Raw genomic sequence first — 20,619 nt, 5'->3', positions numbered from 1 at the left:
TTTTTTTGTATGTGAGGCGTGTCAATCACATTCTTAATGTTGTATTTCATACTGTGGACATAATTTATCAAATCAATGGTAAGCAATCAACATATTTGTCAACGTTGTGGCCACTGCATGTGATGAAAATGCTATTTCTGCACAGTTCTGTGTCACTCAGAGCAGACTATAGTATGACAGCACTGTTATTGCTCAAGTAGTGGGTGAAGGTAACCTTTTTATGTGGACACACACCCTATGCATAGTATTGCACAAAAAAGGTAATAAATATTGGGGAAAGACTTTACTGCTACTTTCCTATGAAGCATTATGGCAAAACGTACAAGTGTTGTATGAAAATAAACAATAATGCCACCATCTAAGAGACAGCTACGGGTAAGCTAAAATGTAAAGGAGTCAGAACCTTCCTAAATGAATAAGAATGTTTTCAAAAATAATTTTTGCTGTATCCTGAAACAGCAAACTGAAAAGGCTACTGAAAACGGCCAGAGGCTTCCAGTGACCGTTCACCTGAAAGTAATCCAAGCAATTCCAAAGCAAACCAACTCTAATCATACAAAAATGGCATGTATGAAATAACATTAAGTTGTGGCCAAAAACATATCCTAATGGTCAAAAACATATGCTCTGCCATTCATAATTTGAATTGCAACCAAATTCACATATTCACAACCATCAGGACACTTAAAGAAAAGACAATGAACATAACCTAAATATTATGCAAATATGCTAAAAAAAACTGAAAATATGCTGAACAGAGATATTAGCAGTATCCAAAATGACAGTGCCAGCCACTGTGAGTGGAACCTTCTTTATACTTCAGAATGATACATTATCGTTTACTGGACTGTTTTTCCCTCCCATTTTATCCCCCATTTTAAATCATCATCGATTCCCAATCCTAGGAGGACTCCCTCACATCTACAACACCCACTGTAATCTTAGAGGATGAAGACAAGAACTAGCCTCGTTCGATACCAGCAATGCCAGACATTGCTCTTTCACCTGGCTTGTTGTGACCAGTCACTAGGCAACGTAACACGCTATTTTGCCTGTTACAGGCACAGCTCATGCGGGCAGTGCATTGCCGGAAGGTGTCGTTGAAGAGTGATGAGAGGGAAAAAAACAATCCTGGGCGCCTTGTCACTAGCAGACAAGTGATTCAGCTAGATTCAAACCAACACTGGAGTGGACAGCTCTACACTGAAACTAGGTGCCCTTGATAGCTGCTGTACCAGGGCGCCCATCCGCTATATTGCTTATATATACATGAAGCACTTCCAATGCAAGTCTCAGTCCCTTGCCTGTTGACAGTAAGTATACAGTAATTTTTCTAGTCTTCATATATTTTCCCTTTCTAAATATAATACTAAATAATAACTCATTATTTAGCAGGTGTCTTTCTGACCTGGAAACAAACTCACAGCCTTCCACACCAGCCAGCTGCAAAGACCCCAGCCCATAGCACAGGGGAGTAAATGGTCTTTCATCACAATGCTAGCAAGTGACACAAATGTTTATTTACAAGCTGAGCACTACACTCGTTTGGAGCCTTCTGAAGCATGTTTGGTGATGCACTGGCAGACAGCTCCTCAGCAGACGCTCACTACTCACGCTGTCCTTTTTGCCAGTCTCCATGTTGCAGGCCGGCAGGGGAAGGGGAGTCAGGCCCATGCCCATGCCAGTCACGCCGTTGTGGTCCATGGCGACTGCAAGCTTGCCATTGATGTTCAGGCTGGGGCCGAAGACCTGGGAGCAGTGGCTACCCGTGCTTTGGGCGCTAGTCCGCCTTTTAGGCCAAGGCAAGGTCAGCGAACCCGTGCGGCTCTCACTGTCTCCGTGCACGCTGAATTCGTCGTCCGCAAAATCTGCTTCCGAATCCTTGTTGCGGAGGCGGAAGTTGAAGATGCTCATCTGGCTTCCTCTCCTGGTGTTGGATGACAGGGTGCGGATGAGGACTGGGTGTGCACGCTGTGAAGAGAAGGATAGGTCCCATCCTGATTACTCATGCAAAGGTCAGGATGACTGTCAATATGGTCAAAGCGATGCATGGGAATACTGATGCAATATGAAACAGACCAAGCACAAAACTGAAAATGAGGTGAAAGCAATGAGGTAAATTGAATTGCTTCAAGGAATTACTTTCAAACATAAGCTTGGTACTAGGTGTCTGCTCGGTGGCTTATACATGACAAGTCCATTCTTGTGGTCATTATTCATTGTACATCAAGGATACATTTGCCCAGTTTTGAAAATGTTCACACTTGTAAATCATTAATTAATGAAATCATTGGGTGTTCAGCAGAACTGCATTTATGAACCACATTAACAGTCCAAATCAATGAGTTCTTATGAGTCATAGATCATTCCCATTTGAATTTTTACTAGTGTTGGACCAAGCTAGTTTGGCTTACCTTGGGTGCTCCCATAGTGTCCAGTTTAGCTGTTTTCTCATCTGCATCTTCTTCAGTTTCCTCCGACAATGTCCTCTCCTGTTTTTTTCTGTTCTTCTGCTCATTGGCATATTGTAGAGTGGAGGGAGACAACTCTGGCAAAAGCACAGAGTCTGTCTCCTCAACTTTTTGTGCCATTGCCTGAGAGGTGAAAAGAGAGGACAGTCACAGATCGTGTCACATGGTGTCCTTCCCATCCTGCAAGCAGAGGCAATGTTTCTAAAGCAAAGTGCAAACACTTTCTCGACACACTGTGAAAGTCAAGATATGTGTTTCCCTCTTGCCTGTCTCTTCACATAAAAGTAGTAAAAATGAAAAGTGTTTTCTTTATTCAATGCAGAAAAAGTGAAATATAAATTAGTGTATGTGATACAAGCATAGTAATAAGACTGATGCAGCAATCATACATTGTATGAGAAAGAACCTATGTATGCAATACAAAAAATTGTGCAGGCATAATAGAACTGCGTAAAAGAATGTGGCCAATCTGTTTCGGACATACTTGTTGCTCTTTCTTCAAATGTTCCATTGCTAGCTGAAATTCCCGCTCTTTTTGCAAGGCCTCAGCAATGGTAGCTTGGTTTTGCTCCTCATACGCCATGGCGACTACAGCCAGAATCAAGTTCACCAGGTAGAAGGAGCCAAGGAAGATCACTACCACAAAGAAGACCATGTAGGTCTTCCCTGCTGATCGGAGAGTCTGACATTGGAAGGGAATTAGGACACACGAAATTAGAACACTGTCTCCACTCACCACATATTGTATCTGAGTTCCAATTTTACAAACTCTTCATCACAACCTCTCAAATGAACAGCACTACATCAAATCAAAGAACAATCAAAGTGCCAGTGATAGCATTCATAGCCAGGTAAATTACATCTTCTACAATTAAATGATAAAATTATTTTATATATTGTTCAGCTGGCAGCTAATTTGGAAGTATTTCATAGCTTATGCAACTCATGAGTATAGCAGACAATGGCAAATCACTGTTTACCTGGTGATAGAGATTCTCCCAGTAGTCCTGCGTCATTAGACGGAATAGGGACAGAAAGGCCCAGCCAAAGGTATCAAAACTTGTGTAACCATAATTTGGGTTTCTTCCCGCCTTTAAGCAATCAAAGCCATCTGGGCATTTCCTGTAATCATAAAAATGAAAAAGATTATTGCTTAGCTGCATATTTTGCAGTGCAGCAACAAGAATAAGTATTTAGTCAAGATCCAAAAACCTATGAGTGTAACAATGAATAATGAAGAAAGCAAAGGAGTCAACTCCACTGCAGCCACATTCGGTCTACTAAATCTTGACCCAAGTACATTGGAATCTAGGCTATACAGCTGAAGAAGGATGCCACGACTTCCTCCCACACAAACAAGTAGCTCCTGTCTGCCCAGCACACACTTACTTAGTACTGTCTCCCTATCCAGGACCTCACTGCTTATTATCTCGGGTGGAGGTCATTACACTGAATATCCATATGTTTTCTCCAGGCCAGCAAGTTAATCCACACATAATGATCTGACAGGAGTTATTACTCTTATGGGGTACAGGTATAAAAGGAATTTGGGTCACAATTTTTTACAAGAGGCTATGTCAGGTGAGAGGAGAATCAACTTCATTAAGCAAAGGAATATGAACTGTAGTAGCCAAAAGACTTGCTCTGCTTACACCTGAGTGGAGACATTTTCCAGGCAAAAAAAAGAGAAAATGCTACGTAATTTTTCTGCTATGCAACTGAGGCATTTTTATTGTAGCAAATATGCCCTAAGAAGACCTATAGGAACTTTGCATTAGTAAATTATTTTTTCAGATATATTGGATTTTCATACCATATTCCATAGCTCTGTTATATTGTTTTTACTGAAGCATTATTGAAATGTAAATACATATCTTAGTAGGCCACTCAATTTTAGAGGTGTTAAGTCCAGGGGTCAAAACGTAAACATATTGCCACGTCTTTCTCCGCCCATGAATTCAGCCGACTGATTTCACTAATTAGTTGGATGTCCGGGCTGAATTTTCTAATGAGCAAATCCAGGTGATTGGAACAAAATACAGGGGTGGACTTATACTTTCTGAACCTGGAATTTCCACCTCAAGGACTCAAGGAGGCTTCCGTGACATGCCACGCAATAGAAACACCCCTCTGGCTCTGGACGTGAAAGTTCAGCAGCGAAAGGCGGTCACATGACACCTGGCAAGACCCCGAGCGGGCGGCGGGGCTGTCGGCGAGACGGAGCTGAGGGGACGTGGCGCCGCGGCGGCGTGACCGCACCGGGGGCCCCCCTGGCAGGAAAAGCGGCCGGCTCTCAGCGCCGCACCACGCGGGGTGTCAGGGTGTGGGGCGATGGGTCCTATCACCCACAGGCACCTCGGCGTGTCTCTGGAGGATGTGTTAATGGACGGGCCCTACTCGATGATGTTTTGACGGGGGGCCTCAGTTCAATTCCTCATGCCAGTGGGCAGAGGTAACCTCCGCCGCCCTGGCATGAAGTACACACGTATAACCACATATAAGGATGCGTGTGGTTACATGTTCATATATGTTCATGTGGATCTGTGGTCTCTAACCAACAGGTTAGCGTTAAGAAAACAAAATGAGTGACAAGAAGGCCCGAGCCCCATGACACAATAACAGCCGCAGACTCAGTCTGCATTCAAATGATCATAGTGAAATGGTCACTAAAATATTCTTGCCATTAAGCAACATGGCTCCAGTCCCAGATTACAGTAGAAAGGAATACACCCTCATCTATAACTGGATGATGACTACTGTATAGTTCAACAGCAACATCGTCTAAATTAAACAACTGGGCAGTATGACAATCTGTATGCCTGAATCAAAACCAAAGATCCCTCTGCACTCTTTTACGGCTAAATAGCCAACCCCAAAATTAACCATATGAAGTCAAATTGTTTCAATAAAGATGAAGCTAAACTTTAAAACAGGGGATGTGCACATCAATTAATAACTATTGTAATGGCTAATTATTATAAGAAATTAAATATATACATACATATATACATATATACACATATATACATATATTTACATCACATGTCAGTGCTCACTGTTGAAAGCTCAGGTATTGATATTGCAGAAATGCATGTGCTCTCCTCTGAAGTAAAGTCATCACCACTTCTTATCAAACCATAGTTCAGAAGTTGGGCTCATATAGACATCAGTCGGAGGAAGACAAACTCATTTAATTACTAGAATTACCAAAAATGCAACCAAACATCAGGCAGATGGACATTCTGGCCCTTTTCTGAGTGTGGAGACATTACAGTTTACCACCTCACCTGTTACCTATGGCCTGGCTGCCATTTTGTTTTCACAGCAATGTCATTTAGTAATCGCACAGCTGGAAGAAAGTACACCATTTTGAGAGCACCTATAAAACTGTTATGCCAAACTTTACCAGCGTCAGTCTTTTTTCATAGACGGGACTGAGTGAAATAGACTCTAAGAAATTCCATTTGTAGATGAATGACATCACAGGGAAAAAAAACCCTACACCACAAGGACAAAGCACAATTTACAGGACTTTCTGTATAAAGGTGTTATTTACACAAAAGGCTCAGGAAACAAGTGCCATCAGTACTACTTTTTTCAATTTGACTCAAGAAAATGACAAATCGTTTGCTTTCCCTGCATCCCACTGATATCAATTTGTCTACTTGTCTATTTTCTATTTGTATCTGTCGAGATTAAAGCAGGTAAAGGAAAGAACACAAGCATACAACAGCCTCAGATTTTTAGCATGCATTACATTATGTACTCGTGAAACAGACAGCCTGGAGCAGGGTAGCTTATCCACTGTGTGTGTATTTATACTGTTGGATTGAACCATACGTTAGCGTTCCACTAAAAGATTCAATTTGCAACCGTTGAACACAGGCCACATTTTTTTTTACCACAATACTACTTAATAAACTTATAAAAGGTACTAAAAAGACACTGAGAAATGCATTTATTTTAACTGAGGACCTTGTAACTGCATTTATTTGGCTTATTGCTCAAATTTAATTCTGCATAGTAATGTTGTGGCACTCATTTGCGTGAGTCTCTTTGGGAAAAGCAAGCTTTTAGCCAATACCTCTCATGGCTGCTTGTCACACTCGTTACATATGATCTCATAAATAAAATGTTTCTGCCTGAAATATACATGTATTGTACAATGAGAGCATGAAAGACATCAATCATCAAAATATCTGATTAATATTTCAAGAAAAATACAATGGCAACGTCTAAAAAATCCAATGACAACGAACAAACATTTGACATGTGAAACTACAGAACTGTACTGGGATACTGGATGTCATGTATGTAAGGTCTGCAAAAAGGTTCTGAAAAAGCCACAGTCCAAAGGCAGGGGAAAATAAAACTCTCTGGGTGAATGACTATAAACATGATACGGCACGGCCTGTATCATTATGGCGGCCATTGAGTCTCGGCATGGAGCTTCCCGGGGTGTCTGTAAGAGGAACTGCTTTCACTCAGCACCTGGTCAGCTGGGGGCCTTTATAGGCGATACGGGCCAGGCAATAGCATTCTGACAGGGGCTATTTTAGACAACACCGAGCCACTCTGTCCTGCTCGGGACCAGCAGGGGTACGGAAGGACCGGGAGGAGAGAGTATTCGAGAATCTGGTCAGGGGTTCCTTCCTGTAAGCTAACGCGGGCCCCTTTAGCCATTTCCAATTAATTGCCCTTTTGTGAATGTGCGCTATGTCAGATGGCCGAGTTATTATGCATCAGGGACAGCCAGAGTTCAGTTTAGCTACTTCCTGTGGATATCTGCCATCGGTTTAATTTGAAATAACACCATACACTTCCCAGTAGCTCAAATTGCAGTTTTGGCAAGCACAATGATCAGATCTCCTTTTATATTACCAATGGGAACCTAAGCCGTAAAACAAAAAGCCACTAATAAATAGCAGAACAGTCTTGTCGGCATTATCTTTTACAGTGCAACAAGCGGAAACCTTGCAGCCAGACATCGACAAAGCCCTGCAAGCTAAACTTAAAGCTGCTCTCAGGGCCAGGGCCAGGGCCCCTAGGGCCAAACCAGGTATGTTTGCACTGGAGCCATTTTGGCTCCATGCTGGAGCGGATGGGGTTGAGCGTCTGCTCAATTCCGGATTCTGAAATGCAGTAAGGAGTGATTAGCCGAGCGCATGCCTCAGACGGATTGGGCGACAGGGACATCGGAAGCCCCCGGCCCCGGCCCTCGTTCCGGCCGCAGCGAGTTCTCATTCCTGGCAGAGGAGCGGGGGGATCGGCATCTGCTCTCTCAGGGGTCAGCGAGAAGGAACATTGGCAGGAACTGAGCCACCCTTTCCCCTGGAACAACAAAGAGCGTCCAGGGCGAGCTTCAAAGCGCAGCCGTGTTGGGCGAGGGCACCCACGTGGGCCCTCTGAGTTCTCAGCTCAGGTTTCCGCACACAATCACTGGCTAACCGTGCGGGCCCGCCAGCCAGCTACACAAATCTACAGGACCATCTAATTTAATCCTTTACAGTGTCTTTATCACAGACAGTAAGGATGGAAGCAATTTTCAAATGGTTCTCTAGAGGCTAAACTATCATAATGTATAGCAACTCAAAGACAATAACTTAAAAGCACTTCAATGAAATGAAATCCGTTATATGTATTAATACTGCCAACACTAAAACTAGATTGAATGGACTACTATTACATTTGATCTAGAAATTGTAATTTGTGAGCACTTAAATACATTTAAATACCTCAGAAATTTTCATATACACTTGCCTACAGTAGAAACAGTTCACTGTACAGTAAATCCTGGGCATCTCCCCACAGGGAGGAAATGGAACGATATGAGGCATATGAGTTAATATTACGCACTAAGGTACTAGAAAGGCAAGGTCGCCATGAGGATAAAATTACTTAAAGTTTCTATAGCAACAGTATCCAGGAGGCTGTTACCCATGGAGATTTTTTCTTGTCACATCTCTAGAATGCTTTCTTCTGTCTCTGGATCTAGCTCCTTTAAGAGGGCATGTCATGTTACTGTAATACCATTATCTATATCAATATATGTTTATAAGATTTAAAAATCTTAAAATAATTTACTTATACTTATAATATTGTACTTCTACAGCATAAAACATAAATCCGAAACTGCAATAACCTAGTCAGACCATCACTTTATTAGAAATTTGAATGCATTTTGTAACAGGAGAAAAAAAAAAAAAACAATGCAGGTTTTCAGGATGGTACCAACAAAACTACTATATAAACCACTATATACTCATTCATTTTTAATGATATCTAAACCAGTCATCTTTAATACCAGTGACAAAACACTGGTATGTTTTGCTTTCTTGCTCAATATAACAATCGTTAAACTGTAAATTCATGTAAGCTACTCTTACCCTGAAATCATTAAAATCACCAGATTGTATTTTTGTGCACATGTAAGTCACAAGACTGAAGCCAGGTGTATTAGCAAGGCAAGTAACTAATCAACCCAAACACACTTTTATTGCCATATTTGCAACTCCAGTATGAATTAAGAAAGAAAATGAAACCTTTCGTGCAGGTGCCTTTGAATACAAATAGTAGGCCTGACTCACTCAGCTAATTGATGCCATTCCTGGGAAGATTGTTGAATTGCATTTGATATACAGTAATATCAGTCAATACAAATCTGCATGTGTGTATTTCTCATGCATGAACATTTAATAGGGATGATTGTATGCACTTACTCTCATTGCATTTATGGTCATTTCTACATTGATTTCCCCAAGGTCCTAGCTAATACATATTCACTCTATAATCATTAATCATGTGCTCAGTTACTGGCCAAATCAAAACTTTCAAGGATATTCTTGGTTCTTGGGTGTGCTTAATAGTAGAATATTTCAAAACAATCCATGGCTTCAAACAACATATTTGCACAGCAGAGAATTTAGGAAACCTAGTCTTTGCCTCACAACATGAACTGTATTTAAATTGGTTCAGAGCAATTTAAAATGAAGGGGTGAACTATGTGAACGAGTTTTACAAGGGTTTTATGATGCTTGTGCAAATCTATTTGAAATGAAAATACTTGTTCTGTCCATTCACAAAGACTCTGGTGTACCTCTTGTTAATTTCAATCAATTTAAAAGCTTTGTGATTTAAAGACAAGAAGCATCTACCCCTCTAACATTCCATTTATAGGAGTGGACAGACTAACATGATCTTTATAAAAACCAAGATACATCATAATTATATTTATTTATAGTCAAGCACAGCGTAATTAGAATATCCTCACACCATGCAATCAGCAGTGCAATGCATTACAGCAGCTGCTTTTTTTAAATAACAATCATTGGAGTACCAAGAAAATAACAATTAAGAGTATCAAAGAGATGTGTTATTTATTTACCATCATAACTGTATCCTTAATTTGGAGTCCTAGTGGGGATCACTTGTTGGCATGAACTCAGAAGATTTAAAAATACATCTAATAACTCCTTTCTTGATCCACTAAACAGTGCCGCAGCTGAAAAAAATATGTTAAAGGACTTTTACATATGAAACAAAATTGGTCTGGTCACGTGCTTTCATGGATGTACTGGGTATGACGAACATGTATGATGAGCATGTTCTAACGTTTTTTCAGCTGAGGCAGTGTTTAGTGTGGATCAAGAAAGGAGTTATCAGGTGCATTTTAAAATCTTCTGAGAATCGCATGCACTCATTTCCATATCCAAGACAAAAATTACAATTACCAATCTCAGAGACAGAGAGAGAGAGAGAGAGAGAGAGAAAGAGAGAGGCATTCCTTTTCACATTTGCAGTTAAGGTCAGGGCAGCCATTAACAAACCAATTAGTGAGTAGCAAAACAGCTTAAAGAGGGATAAATGTGATGAAAGTAGGGAAATCCTTTCTGTGAATTGGGAGGCTATACAGAACTGCTGATTGCAAGCATCTCCTTCTTGGTGGCGTTGTGCAATTCAGAACGCACGTGCAAGTCAACAGGGCAACACACAACAAGTCTGGTGCTCTGTTTCACTTGCATAACACACATACACAGAAAAAGAGATCATAAAGTAAGCCATTTTTTGGAGGATTAAGCAGGGGTAATTAATTTTTTTTTTTTGTTTTTGTGAAATGCATTGTGTTACATTACGACCCTGTGATTGCCTTTAAGTCTGCAGTCTGATGATGGTGTTGGGCATGCAAGAGCTCGTGTTGATAGGTAGCCAAAACAAACAGCCCATGATGATTGACCAGCTCTTGTTCAGCCCTGGGAAAATGGATTACAGTGGAGGACATGTACAGAAAGAGCAAGGCTGCCAAATGGGCTAGTGTCTCAGAGGTCTCCCTTTGAAACCTTACCATAAGATTTACGCGAGTGTAAAATTTTACAGATTTTTAATGAAATCAGCCAAGCTATACGAAAAAAATAAATAACTGATGATATTCATAACAAATTTATTTTTGTTTCAACGAAGAAATTCCCTTGTAGTTAGGTTCATCAGGGCATTCTTCCATGTGTTTTTTTGACCAAGGCTGATTCTACAGTTGATTTCAATTGTCCATTTTGTAACATGATTTTATCACACAAAAATGCATCGTGGTTTGCATCATGCAAAACAAAAATAGCAAAACAGTATAGCTATTTAATTAATAATAAATAATCTTTGAAAGTTACAGATGGCATCAACAATTTTGGAGTGGGCCTCTATACTTGTAACGATCCTCAATATATCACTGAGAGAACTCAGCAGTGTTCCACTGTCTCCCATGAGCTGTGAGGGGTGCTTTAACAAGACAGTCTCAATGTATACGCTGTGATCACAACGCTTGTTCTGTTTTAAGAGGCAGTCTGCCATTTTATGAAAAAAAAAAAGTGGTCTGCCATGATGTTTTCTATTGCAGGGCTTGATAGGACTCAAGTTTGCTTTGTATGTTTGCACTGCATACATACATACATACATACAACTTGGGAGGGAAAAATAGAACAGGGATTAACAGCTCAGTGACAGTGTATAGATCACACATAAAATGAACCTTTATAGTGCTAAAAGGCCTCCACTGCTTCCTCTCTGATAAAGCCTAACTTTGCTCAATGGGACATTTTATCTGTAGTGGGCACAAGCAGTATTCTGAGCTGGAAAGCCGTGTTATCTCCCCGTGAGACAGACAGATACGGCTCTCTCACACTCTGGCTGCAGACAGATGCTGCAATCAACATCTACAAGCCCTGCTATAATTTGAAACAACGCGCCATTAAGCAACATGGTCGCCCCTGCCGCCATCAAATAATTCATAAGGAATGTCTCACGCTTTTCATTACATATTGGATGCAGGCTGTCTGTTTTAACTGTTTGTGCTCTGAAAAGAATAGCCACTGTTTGAACAGTATCCGAAACAGAGAGTGAGAGGCTAGCCTGCATGTCCCCCTCTTGCTCTGTCTGTAGAATAACAGCAGCTGGTTCCCAACATGGCTCTTGGAAGGCTTCTGACAAACCACTGAATAAATCCCTATAAAACTCTTCTCCGAAATTTACCAAAGAACACGACACGACAAGATGCATCTCCTACTAAAATCCAATAAGGTACAGCAAACATAAACACATGCTGAATCTCATGGAGTTTAACATGCATATTCTATCATCTAACTTTAGCAACTAAATAGAGGTGCAACTGAGAATATTTTCCTCTAGCAGCTATGTTGAGCCCATGCTATGGTAACATAGTTTCAGTTGTAAAAACAATGTTTTACTGCCAGATATACACCATATTCACTCATTCCACTATCGCCACTCAGGAAAGATGTAACTACTCATAGGTCAGAGGAGGCAGGCTGAAAGTGGAACATTAGGCACACTGGTATTTTCATACATACTCCAATTCATAGCAATTTACCAGGCAGACATGTTGTGCAACCAATGTTCTTGGCACTAGAAGCAGAATCGATGAAAAACAGCAGAATCCATAAAAATGTACAGATTACTGCATGGCTGAATTACCATTTCTCAAAGGACATGAACATCAGAGCATCATACTTTGTCTGAGTATTCTTGGACTTATAATATCATAAGTGGTCATTTTAAAACATGGTGAAATTATACACATCAAGAAGCAGAAATAGGCTCATAATCTGCACATAGCATAAATATATGGCTATGGTAGAAATGTTAGCATTCACCTAAAGTACTGAACCTGTATCACACTGGCAGCAAATGGCAGCATGGGAAACCATATGATTGGTTAGTTGTGTTTAGAACAGCTGTTTACAGCTCTTTAACATTGCAATTAAAACCAGAAACACTTTATATTTAATATTTAAGTTAGAATTTTAATCAGTGAATTTTTATTCTTATGCCATCCTGCTCCTGTCCTCCAAATATTTGTGCTCAACAGCCACAATCTGGTTGCACATAACCTGGGAAGGACAGAAAAAGCCTCAAAGCAAATTAAATCTATAATGATGATTGAGTTCAGCAGCTGAGGCACTGACCCATAATCCTTTGTGGCTGTAGATGAATTGTAGAGATTTATGTCTTGACGGTAATACCTCACTAGTTAACATTAAGCAATTACATTTAATTTAAAGCCATGATACCAAAACAAAATGGTACCACATGCACCAACCCCTTGGCATTAAACATTAACACGATGGGAATTTAGTTATAAAAAGTCCCGAATTGTTCTCTGGCAACATAGACAACATCCACTCGTTCTGGGTTCAAAAGCATGTGAGAGCATATGAGAGACCATATGGACAAGAAACAAGTTATATTTTTCAACAACAACAACAACAAAAAAAACTTTGGGAACACCACCGTACATGTCTTCCCTTCCCATACACTGGCAAGAAAAAAATACATAGATGGCACTGTCATATTCTGAAACAAATTAATTCACTTGAGCATAATCATTGAAATACTTTAGTGAAATTGAACGTTTACTGAGACAATTAAATACAAAAGACATATATACTAGCACACACCAGTTCAAAGTCCATAGCAAGTGGTTAGTTTATCCAAGCAGTCTCTTTTCAAACACTGTTCGTTTTTTCCCCAAGAACCATCTTTAGTGTCTTTAAATTGCTTGGATAAATTTAATTCATAACCATAGTAAATCGCAGCATTATATCCATCCATGATTCATCTCCAGCAAGCACTTAGCATGATACAGGCTGAAGCAGATAAGCTTTGATGCTACTAATGATGGTAATTATGACATTAGCTTACATCTTGCCTTTTTTGAGCAGATTTTTCAGGTAGTTAGCGCATAGAAAGAGCACAAAAAAGAAAAATTAGCTAAGACATGGTCACATTGGCCACACACTCTGCTCATATATTCTCAGATTGGTCACTCTCCTAATTCAATGGAAACCACATAATCAAAAACATGGATCCTAGGAATTCCAAACACATATCTATGATAATAAGCATACTGCAATTCGCAAGATCATGCCATCAACACACAACATAAGAAAATATGTGTCAGTTGTCTCAACCTATCACTATTCATTTGATTTCAGGTAAAAATACCAGAAAGCATATTTTCCTCTCAATGAGTCTTCTGGCTGAATTACGGTTAAATAAAAATACACTCTTTTCGACACATGCTTGGTGCCAAATGTTTTAGCTTGATCATTAGGGGGGAAAAATGGGACTTAGAACTTTCTATACTTAAAATAGCTTATTCTATTCCCATCTCATTAAACAAGGAGTCTTTTCTTGTTTCTTGGTAACCTAGATAGGTTTTCTTACTATGTATTAGGAAAATGTGTTCTTAATGGGTAAGTATGACAGTTATGACATTGCGTTGGTGACATAACTGATTGCAATTATCACATCAACACAATTACAATAAACAATAAACTGTCATACAGAACACATCTGGCACCCATTACTCCTTCATTTGGAGCATTTGGAAAGTATAATATTTTCCTACTGAACAATGTTGCTATTTTTCAAAAATGAAACAATACAATATACAATACAATGTGCCAGAAGGTGCCAAATCTCAACATATTTTATACATCCCATGTTGAAACAAAAACATTTTAAGCACGTTAGTCAGTCACAAGATCCCCTTTAAATGTTTCAAAGGACAAAAAACAGAAAAGTGACTTGAGAACAGGAGGGACTATGACATGCCTTTGTGGAGTACATGGAAAGAACAGCAATCATAATGGTGCTTAGACCATATCTCGGTACCAGACACAGATCGCCCAGCACATTTGACAGTAATGACGCAAATTAGATTAGTATCACAACTCACACTAGAGCAGTGCAGTGCTTATCAAAAGCTGCACGACCCATGATGTCACCGGTAGGTTATACCCTTTCCCACCTTTTCCAGGAAACGCATTAGAAAGCTCTTCTCAAAGACCAATCTTTATCAGGCCCAACAAAAATAAATATTTTGAGAAGTGGATTGCAGGCATGCCTAAAGCTGATAAAAGTCAGATGTCAAATTTATCTAGGCGTATTATGTCATGAAGCAACAAAAGTAGTCCGCATAATATCATAAGAGCTGTGCAATAGTGGAATGCAGCATCTCTGCAGAAAATTCTGAAAAATCCAGCTATGAATATGCAAAGTCATTTGCTTTCAGAACTTGTGCATATAACAAATGGCAATACATTCAGTCCAATAATGAGAAATATTATTAGTGAATTAATGTGACAGCTTGAATTCATGTCACTTACCCAGCGTCACTTCCATATCCACAAATTAAGGCATCCTTTGCTCCTTCCGCCTTATAAAAGTTTTCTGAAAAACAAATGTCAATGTTAATAGATTTACACTGTCCGTGCAATTCATAACATTATGCTAATACTACCAGTTATGTGGCTGTTGATTTCCACCCTATAGAACCCTTTCTCCCATAAAAAAAACAAAACCGTAGTTACAGTTGCAATTTAACTTTCTCACGTCGTCTTGAGTTTGCTTCCAAAAGAAATATGGAAAAATGTATTAGCTAATTCTTACTGTCATTAAAATAAGAATCATAATCATTAAACTTATCTGAAATTGACCAAAACCCTTAATGCATTATCACTATACATACTGCGAATAAAGTTAACATTTTTGTTCAGTTGACCTTTTTTAACGATTATTTTCTACATATGCACGTTCGTATAATTTATGGAATATCGCCGGAGCCTAGGAAATACATATACTATGCGGCTGTATTTTACTTAGTCTAGGCGATTGGAGTCTGAGAGATTACGCATACAATAGGCTCCATGTCCACTCCGCTCTCCTTCTGCTAAGCAGACAGAACTCTCAAATTATCTTCCCTCATTTTCACAAGATTTCAGTTTCACTCTGTCCCACTCCACTAGTTAAGTGCTCATAGGCGACTGGACTTGAGAGGGTTTGGGGGCGCTTTGGCAACTTTCCCTAACCATCTTCAGCTGTCGACATTCCTTTTTACAGCATGGCCTTAAATGTTCCTCTTTACGCTCCGACTCAATTGAGTCTCAAAAGCTGCCCTTCAATGTCAATTTTTAGATTGCGCATTCATCCATCCAACAGAGTGGGGCTGATTAGGTGCTATGTTTTCAAAGGAGCAACACCGAGAGCCTTATGCCACGGCTGTCGTCATGTTAGCCTTCGAAAAATGTTTTTTTCTTTTTTTTTTTTTTTGAGCTCTGGTTTGTTTTTGATATGAATGCCAAAACCTGGAGATAAAGTAATATGAATACAGATGGAAAAATGTATTACCATCTGTTTATGCACACGTGTAAACAAAGAAATGGTGTGCATGTGCACGTTTAAAATCAACATAACTTGTTTTTTCTTGTTTTTATTTTGAAGTTTATTACAGGAGCTGCAGCTAACTTGATGGCAAACTCACTTTTTGTATTTACATATCTTCCGTAATCTGCTCAGTAAATGGTTGTTAATCTGGTGGGAATTGCAGCCACTTCGTACAGCAATGACTGAAACGCTCTAATAAGAACATAAATTGTAATGTCATTTACCCTGTGTTGAAAACACTTTCCTGAGCTCTAAATGGGGGAAACCCCCTTGATAAATTAAGGTTTTAATTATTTTTGGCTTCTTTCCAAAAGCATTTCATCATTTAGGTTACACGGAAATGACTAGAATTGAATGAAAATATTTTAATAAGGCTATCAAATTCAAGGATACTGAGGCACTGTTAAACATGTGCACAAAAGAGAAACTTGTCTTATCCTCCATTTCCACATTGTCAGCATACAGTAGCTTACATATATGACCATACAGCACAGTTATAACATTGATGCAGTAAAGAAAAATACTATTTGAGTCTGGCTCTCCACAAATGTATGTCACAAATGCAGGCCCCCAGGCAGGTTTTAATATTCTGGATGGGCTCCATACTGTGTCCATCATACACAGTACATACAGTATTATGGGTTAAATATCACTAAGAGTCCTCCCATCCCGTGCATAACAATTCAGGATTAAACTGTTATATAAACTAAATGAATTGTGCCAGTGTCAGCAAATTAATTCAATTTTCATTTTTCATTTTGGAGTCCCTCCACTGCTAATATAAACAGGAAATAATATCAGGCAGGGAGTATCTGTATTACAAGAAGTTGTATTTTGTGAAAATCGGTCACGGCACAAGGCCTTTCCTCTGCTAAATTTGGAAGTCAAAATGTATATACTTTCAACACACTGTTAAATTATACAAAAGGTGCAAATCTTACATAGAACTTTAATCTAGGTGTAAGATTTTCATAAATATTGTCCATTTTGGCCAATGTTTTGTAGAATCTTGCATATCGTCAAGTATGCGCAAATCCAGCCAAAGGAATAAAACTAAAGAAACTATTTGAGGTGGTTGCAGCCATGAGGACTGAATCAATGGAACAAATCAGCATTGGTCAGGGTGCCACTTAACGCAACCTGTTTCACTTAACGCTGGGGTACAGAGAGCTTGCGGGCTTGAATCAAACCGCTTACAGTATATTAAGTTAAAAAATGTACCAGATGTTTCCACATTTGCAAAAGGCTTTTACACAGAAGCCTCTGTCTTGACCAATAAAACCAGTAGAAATATTGTTTTTTTTTTCCATTTTCAGATGCTAAAGCCTTTATCAAATCTAGCTTTAGATGTACTGTAAATTTCAGAGATTATTCAGTGTTGAATATTTTTGTGGGAAAGCAAAAAAAAAGAAAGCTGCCCCTCTCCCCAGGGTCTGCTCGCATACTGAGACGTGCCACGTTACCTTCATCAGAAATGAAATCTTCCTCAGAGGTCCAGGTCTTGTTGTTGCAGAAGAATAAGGTGTCATTACCGCGGGTGCTGTTCAAGCAGTGCGCTGTGCTGCGAACGCACTTCTGCCGCAGGTTGCCCATGAAGAGCTGCAGCCCAATCAAGGCAAAGACGCTTAGGCAGAACACAGTCAGGATCATCACATCTGCGAGCTTCTTCACCGACTGGATCAGAGCCCCCACAATGGTCTTCAGGCCTGCCAACATCAACCGTGTCACCATTCTGAGCCTGGGCTGACACTCCCACCAACAATACACAAAATACTGCATTTAAACACTACTGGCCTTAACTATAGCATTCACTTATAATTAAATAAAATATCACTGTAAAGATGCTTATTTCTTTGAGTTAGCAGGCTTCAATGGAGATTATTCAAACTTCTGATTATACTTTGGGACAAAGGTAATATGTTAAACATTGTGTTGTTCAAAAATTAAGCCTAATTAATCAAGTCTGCATTTAATTAATACATACATGTGCAGTATAGTAAGGTGCACATGAAACATAAATGGGCATTTGTATTAATTTGAATAGTAAAATATGAATGGTTTCCAAAATGCAAAAAAGACCAGTACACAGGTCAAATACATACTATGAAAATATATCTAACATGAACCTACAGTGAACAATAAGGCTGAGAAGAATTGTGGTCTTCCAAATAGTTACTACAATTCCATACAAATGCACAAAAGACAAGGTCAAAAATATTTTTTGAGAAAGAGGAAATAATGAAATATCAACTGAGCTTTACCAAATGATTTAACAAAAGATTCACTATTTGAAAACAAACCACTTTTGTCTGTTTTGCAGCTACTTAATATAATTCTCAGAATGCCAATTTCCATTAAATCTGTATGAATATTTAACTGGACCCAGAATATTTACAGTCACTCATATTCAATTGAAATCACACAGTTACGGTTCTAAATACATGCTAAATATTTTATGATTCTTAAAATTTGCTGATACTTTGTGGTCATCATCATGAGAATATCTTTGTTAAAACTTCATTTAAATGACTGTTTAATACAATTAATTCTTAATTATATCACAGAAGAAATACACTTCATCTAGAGAACTCATAAAAGGGAAGCTAAAGTTTATATTTTCCCAAAATTAAATGGTTGTGTTCCATTGAGCTTCAAGATTACTTGGAGATTACTCCAGAAATTTCATTTTCTTAATGCTACTGCTCTTTAATGCTAATACTGTTTTTAAAAACCCAGCAGAGATGTGAATGCTATTTCTGATTACTGTATGACATCATATATCATTAATGTTTTTAACAGAATAATATGCCAGGGATAAATTTCATGGGCATCCCTGTGTAATTTAAAAAATGCAGGAAGGTCCCATAGCAAGAACAGTGAATAAACTATATTCTATATTTTACTACCACAAATTGAAGTAACAAAGAACAAATCACAAGTATACAAACACACACAACACAACACAAAGAAAGCCCACACAGAACTGCTCCCCGAAAGAAAATCTTCTACAGTAAGAAACATTGTGTGTTTCTCATGTGTAATTGCTTCTAGTGCCAAAATTTTACAATTTGCAGACACAGACAACAGACGCTGACCATAAATGTACTTGAAAAAATACTGATGCACTATGAATAGTGAGAACTGTCCAGTTAGTACTTTATCGCTGAAGGCTTGTGCTGATATGACACTGAAAATCTCATGTCTGTCAACCAAATAAGCAGCATGTCAAATGCTCCTATCCTTATAACCAAATTATTGTTTCTCACATTCCAAATCTGAGATTAAAATCACTGGACACATGATTTCAACCAGAAGGTTGTATGAACACTGAACTGCTCTCGTTCTGGCATTTATGGCAGACTATGTAGGCCAGCGGAGGTCAGCCACCTGAGCCCAATACACCAGCACAGCCGCATAAACAACGCTCTGATCTGGCTTCCCACATGACTGGAAACAATGATACTTTGACACTGGAGAGTCCAGAGAGAGAGAGAGAGAGAGAGAAAGAGAGAGAGAGAGAGAGAGAGAGAGAGGGAGAGAGAGAGAATCACCCTGGTCGAGAGAGAGGGGGAGGGACAGAGGGTGAGAGGGAAAGAGACAGGGGGGGGAGGGAAAGAGGGAGGAGGAGGGAGAGAAAGGGGGAGGGAACGAGGGAGGGGCAGGGAGAGGGGGAGGGAGGGAGAGAGAGAGAGAGAGAGAGAGAGAGAGAGAGGGAGACAGAGGGAGAGAGGAAGAGAGTGAATCATTCCAGCCATGGTAGAGATTTTTACTTTTCACTGATACATGAAAATATGATTCAACTTAAAAACTAATTATTGTTTATAACAATCTCTTGTAATACATTTTTCATTTATCGAGCTAATACATAAAAGGAATACCTATGCTCATTCATGAAGTTTACCTAAAAAGCTGTGGTAGCGTCTGGTGTGAATGCTGCGTTTACCACACAAACTGGTAACTCTCTAACTACCCATGCCTGTTAACTGTTAAACACTAAGGTTGAATGAGACCCATTGAATGAGGTAACAAAAGCCTCAAGCATCAAGGCAGAGGACCTTTGAAACATTATCCCTGTCCTAATTTTTTGTCTGTATTTGTATGCAGGTTTGTGCAAGTGTACTGTATGGTAACAAGTTTCTCTAGAATGAGTATTTGCAAAACGTTTATCAATATCCAAAGCTGGCTAATTTATAATATTCCATCTTTCCTGACCTGTTAACATGTGAGTGCAACAATATAATGTATCCCTAAGAGATGTTTATTCTATATCGTACATGTGTGACATCACTCACAGGTCTCATTTTCTACACCTTATTGCATTTCCATAGTTGAAAAAAATTATGTGGTTAGTTTCAGTTACAGAAAAAAAAGGAAATGGCAGGTAGGCTTGGCTTTCCTTAAACACAGCCTTAGTGTT

The 20,619-nt window shown here is 39.2% G+C and overlaps 1 protein-coding gene across 3 annotated transcripts in view; it reads right to left on the bottom strand.

The window, feature by feature from the left end:
* Nucleotides 1-20,619, bottom strand: part of scn5lab (sodium channel, voltage gated, type V-like, alpha b) — a 130,582-nt gene that overhangs the window by 73,992 nt on the left and 35,971 nt on the right. For all 3 annotated transcript variants that reach the window (XM_035415363.1, XM_035415365.1, XM_035415364.1), the window contains 6 exons: nt 17,666-17,908; nt 15,146-15,209; nt 3,452-3,593; nt 2,956-3,153; nt 2,415-2,594; nt 1,615-1,971 (listed from right to left, as the gene is read on the bottom strand). In XM_035415363.1, coding sequence (XP_035271254.1) covers nt 1,615-1,971; nt 2,415-2,594; nt 2,956-3,153; nt 3,452-3,593; nt 15,146-15,209; nt 17,666-17,908 — 1,184 coding nt within the window. The remainder of the gene's footprint in view (nt 1-1,614; nt 1,972-2,414; nt 2,595-2,955; nt 3,154-3,451; nt 3,594-15,145; nt 15,210-17,665; nt 17,909-20,619) is intronic.

Source organism: Anguilla anguilla, chromosome 4, assembly GCF_013347855.1.
Source record: "Anguilla anguilla isolate fAngAng1 chromosome 4, fAngAng1.pri, whole genome shotgun sequence".
Lineage (NCBI taxonomy): Eukaryota > Metazoa > Chordata > Actinopteri > Anguilliformes > Anguillidae > Anguilla > Anguilla anguilla.
This window is presented reverse-complemented; position numbering and strand designations above follow the sequence as displayed.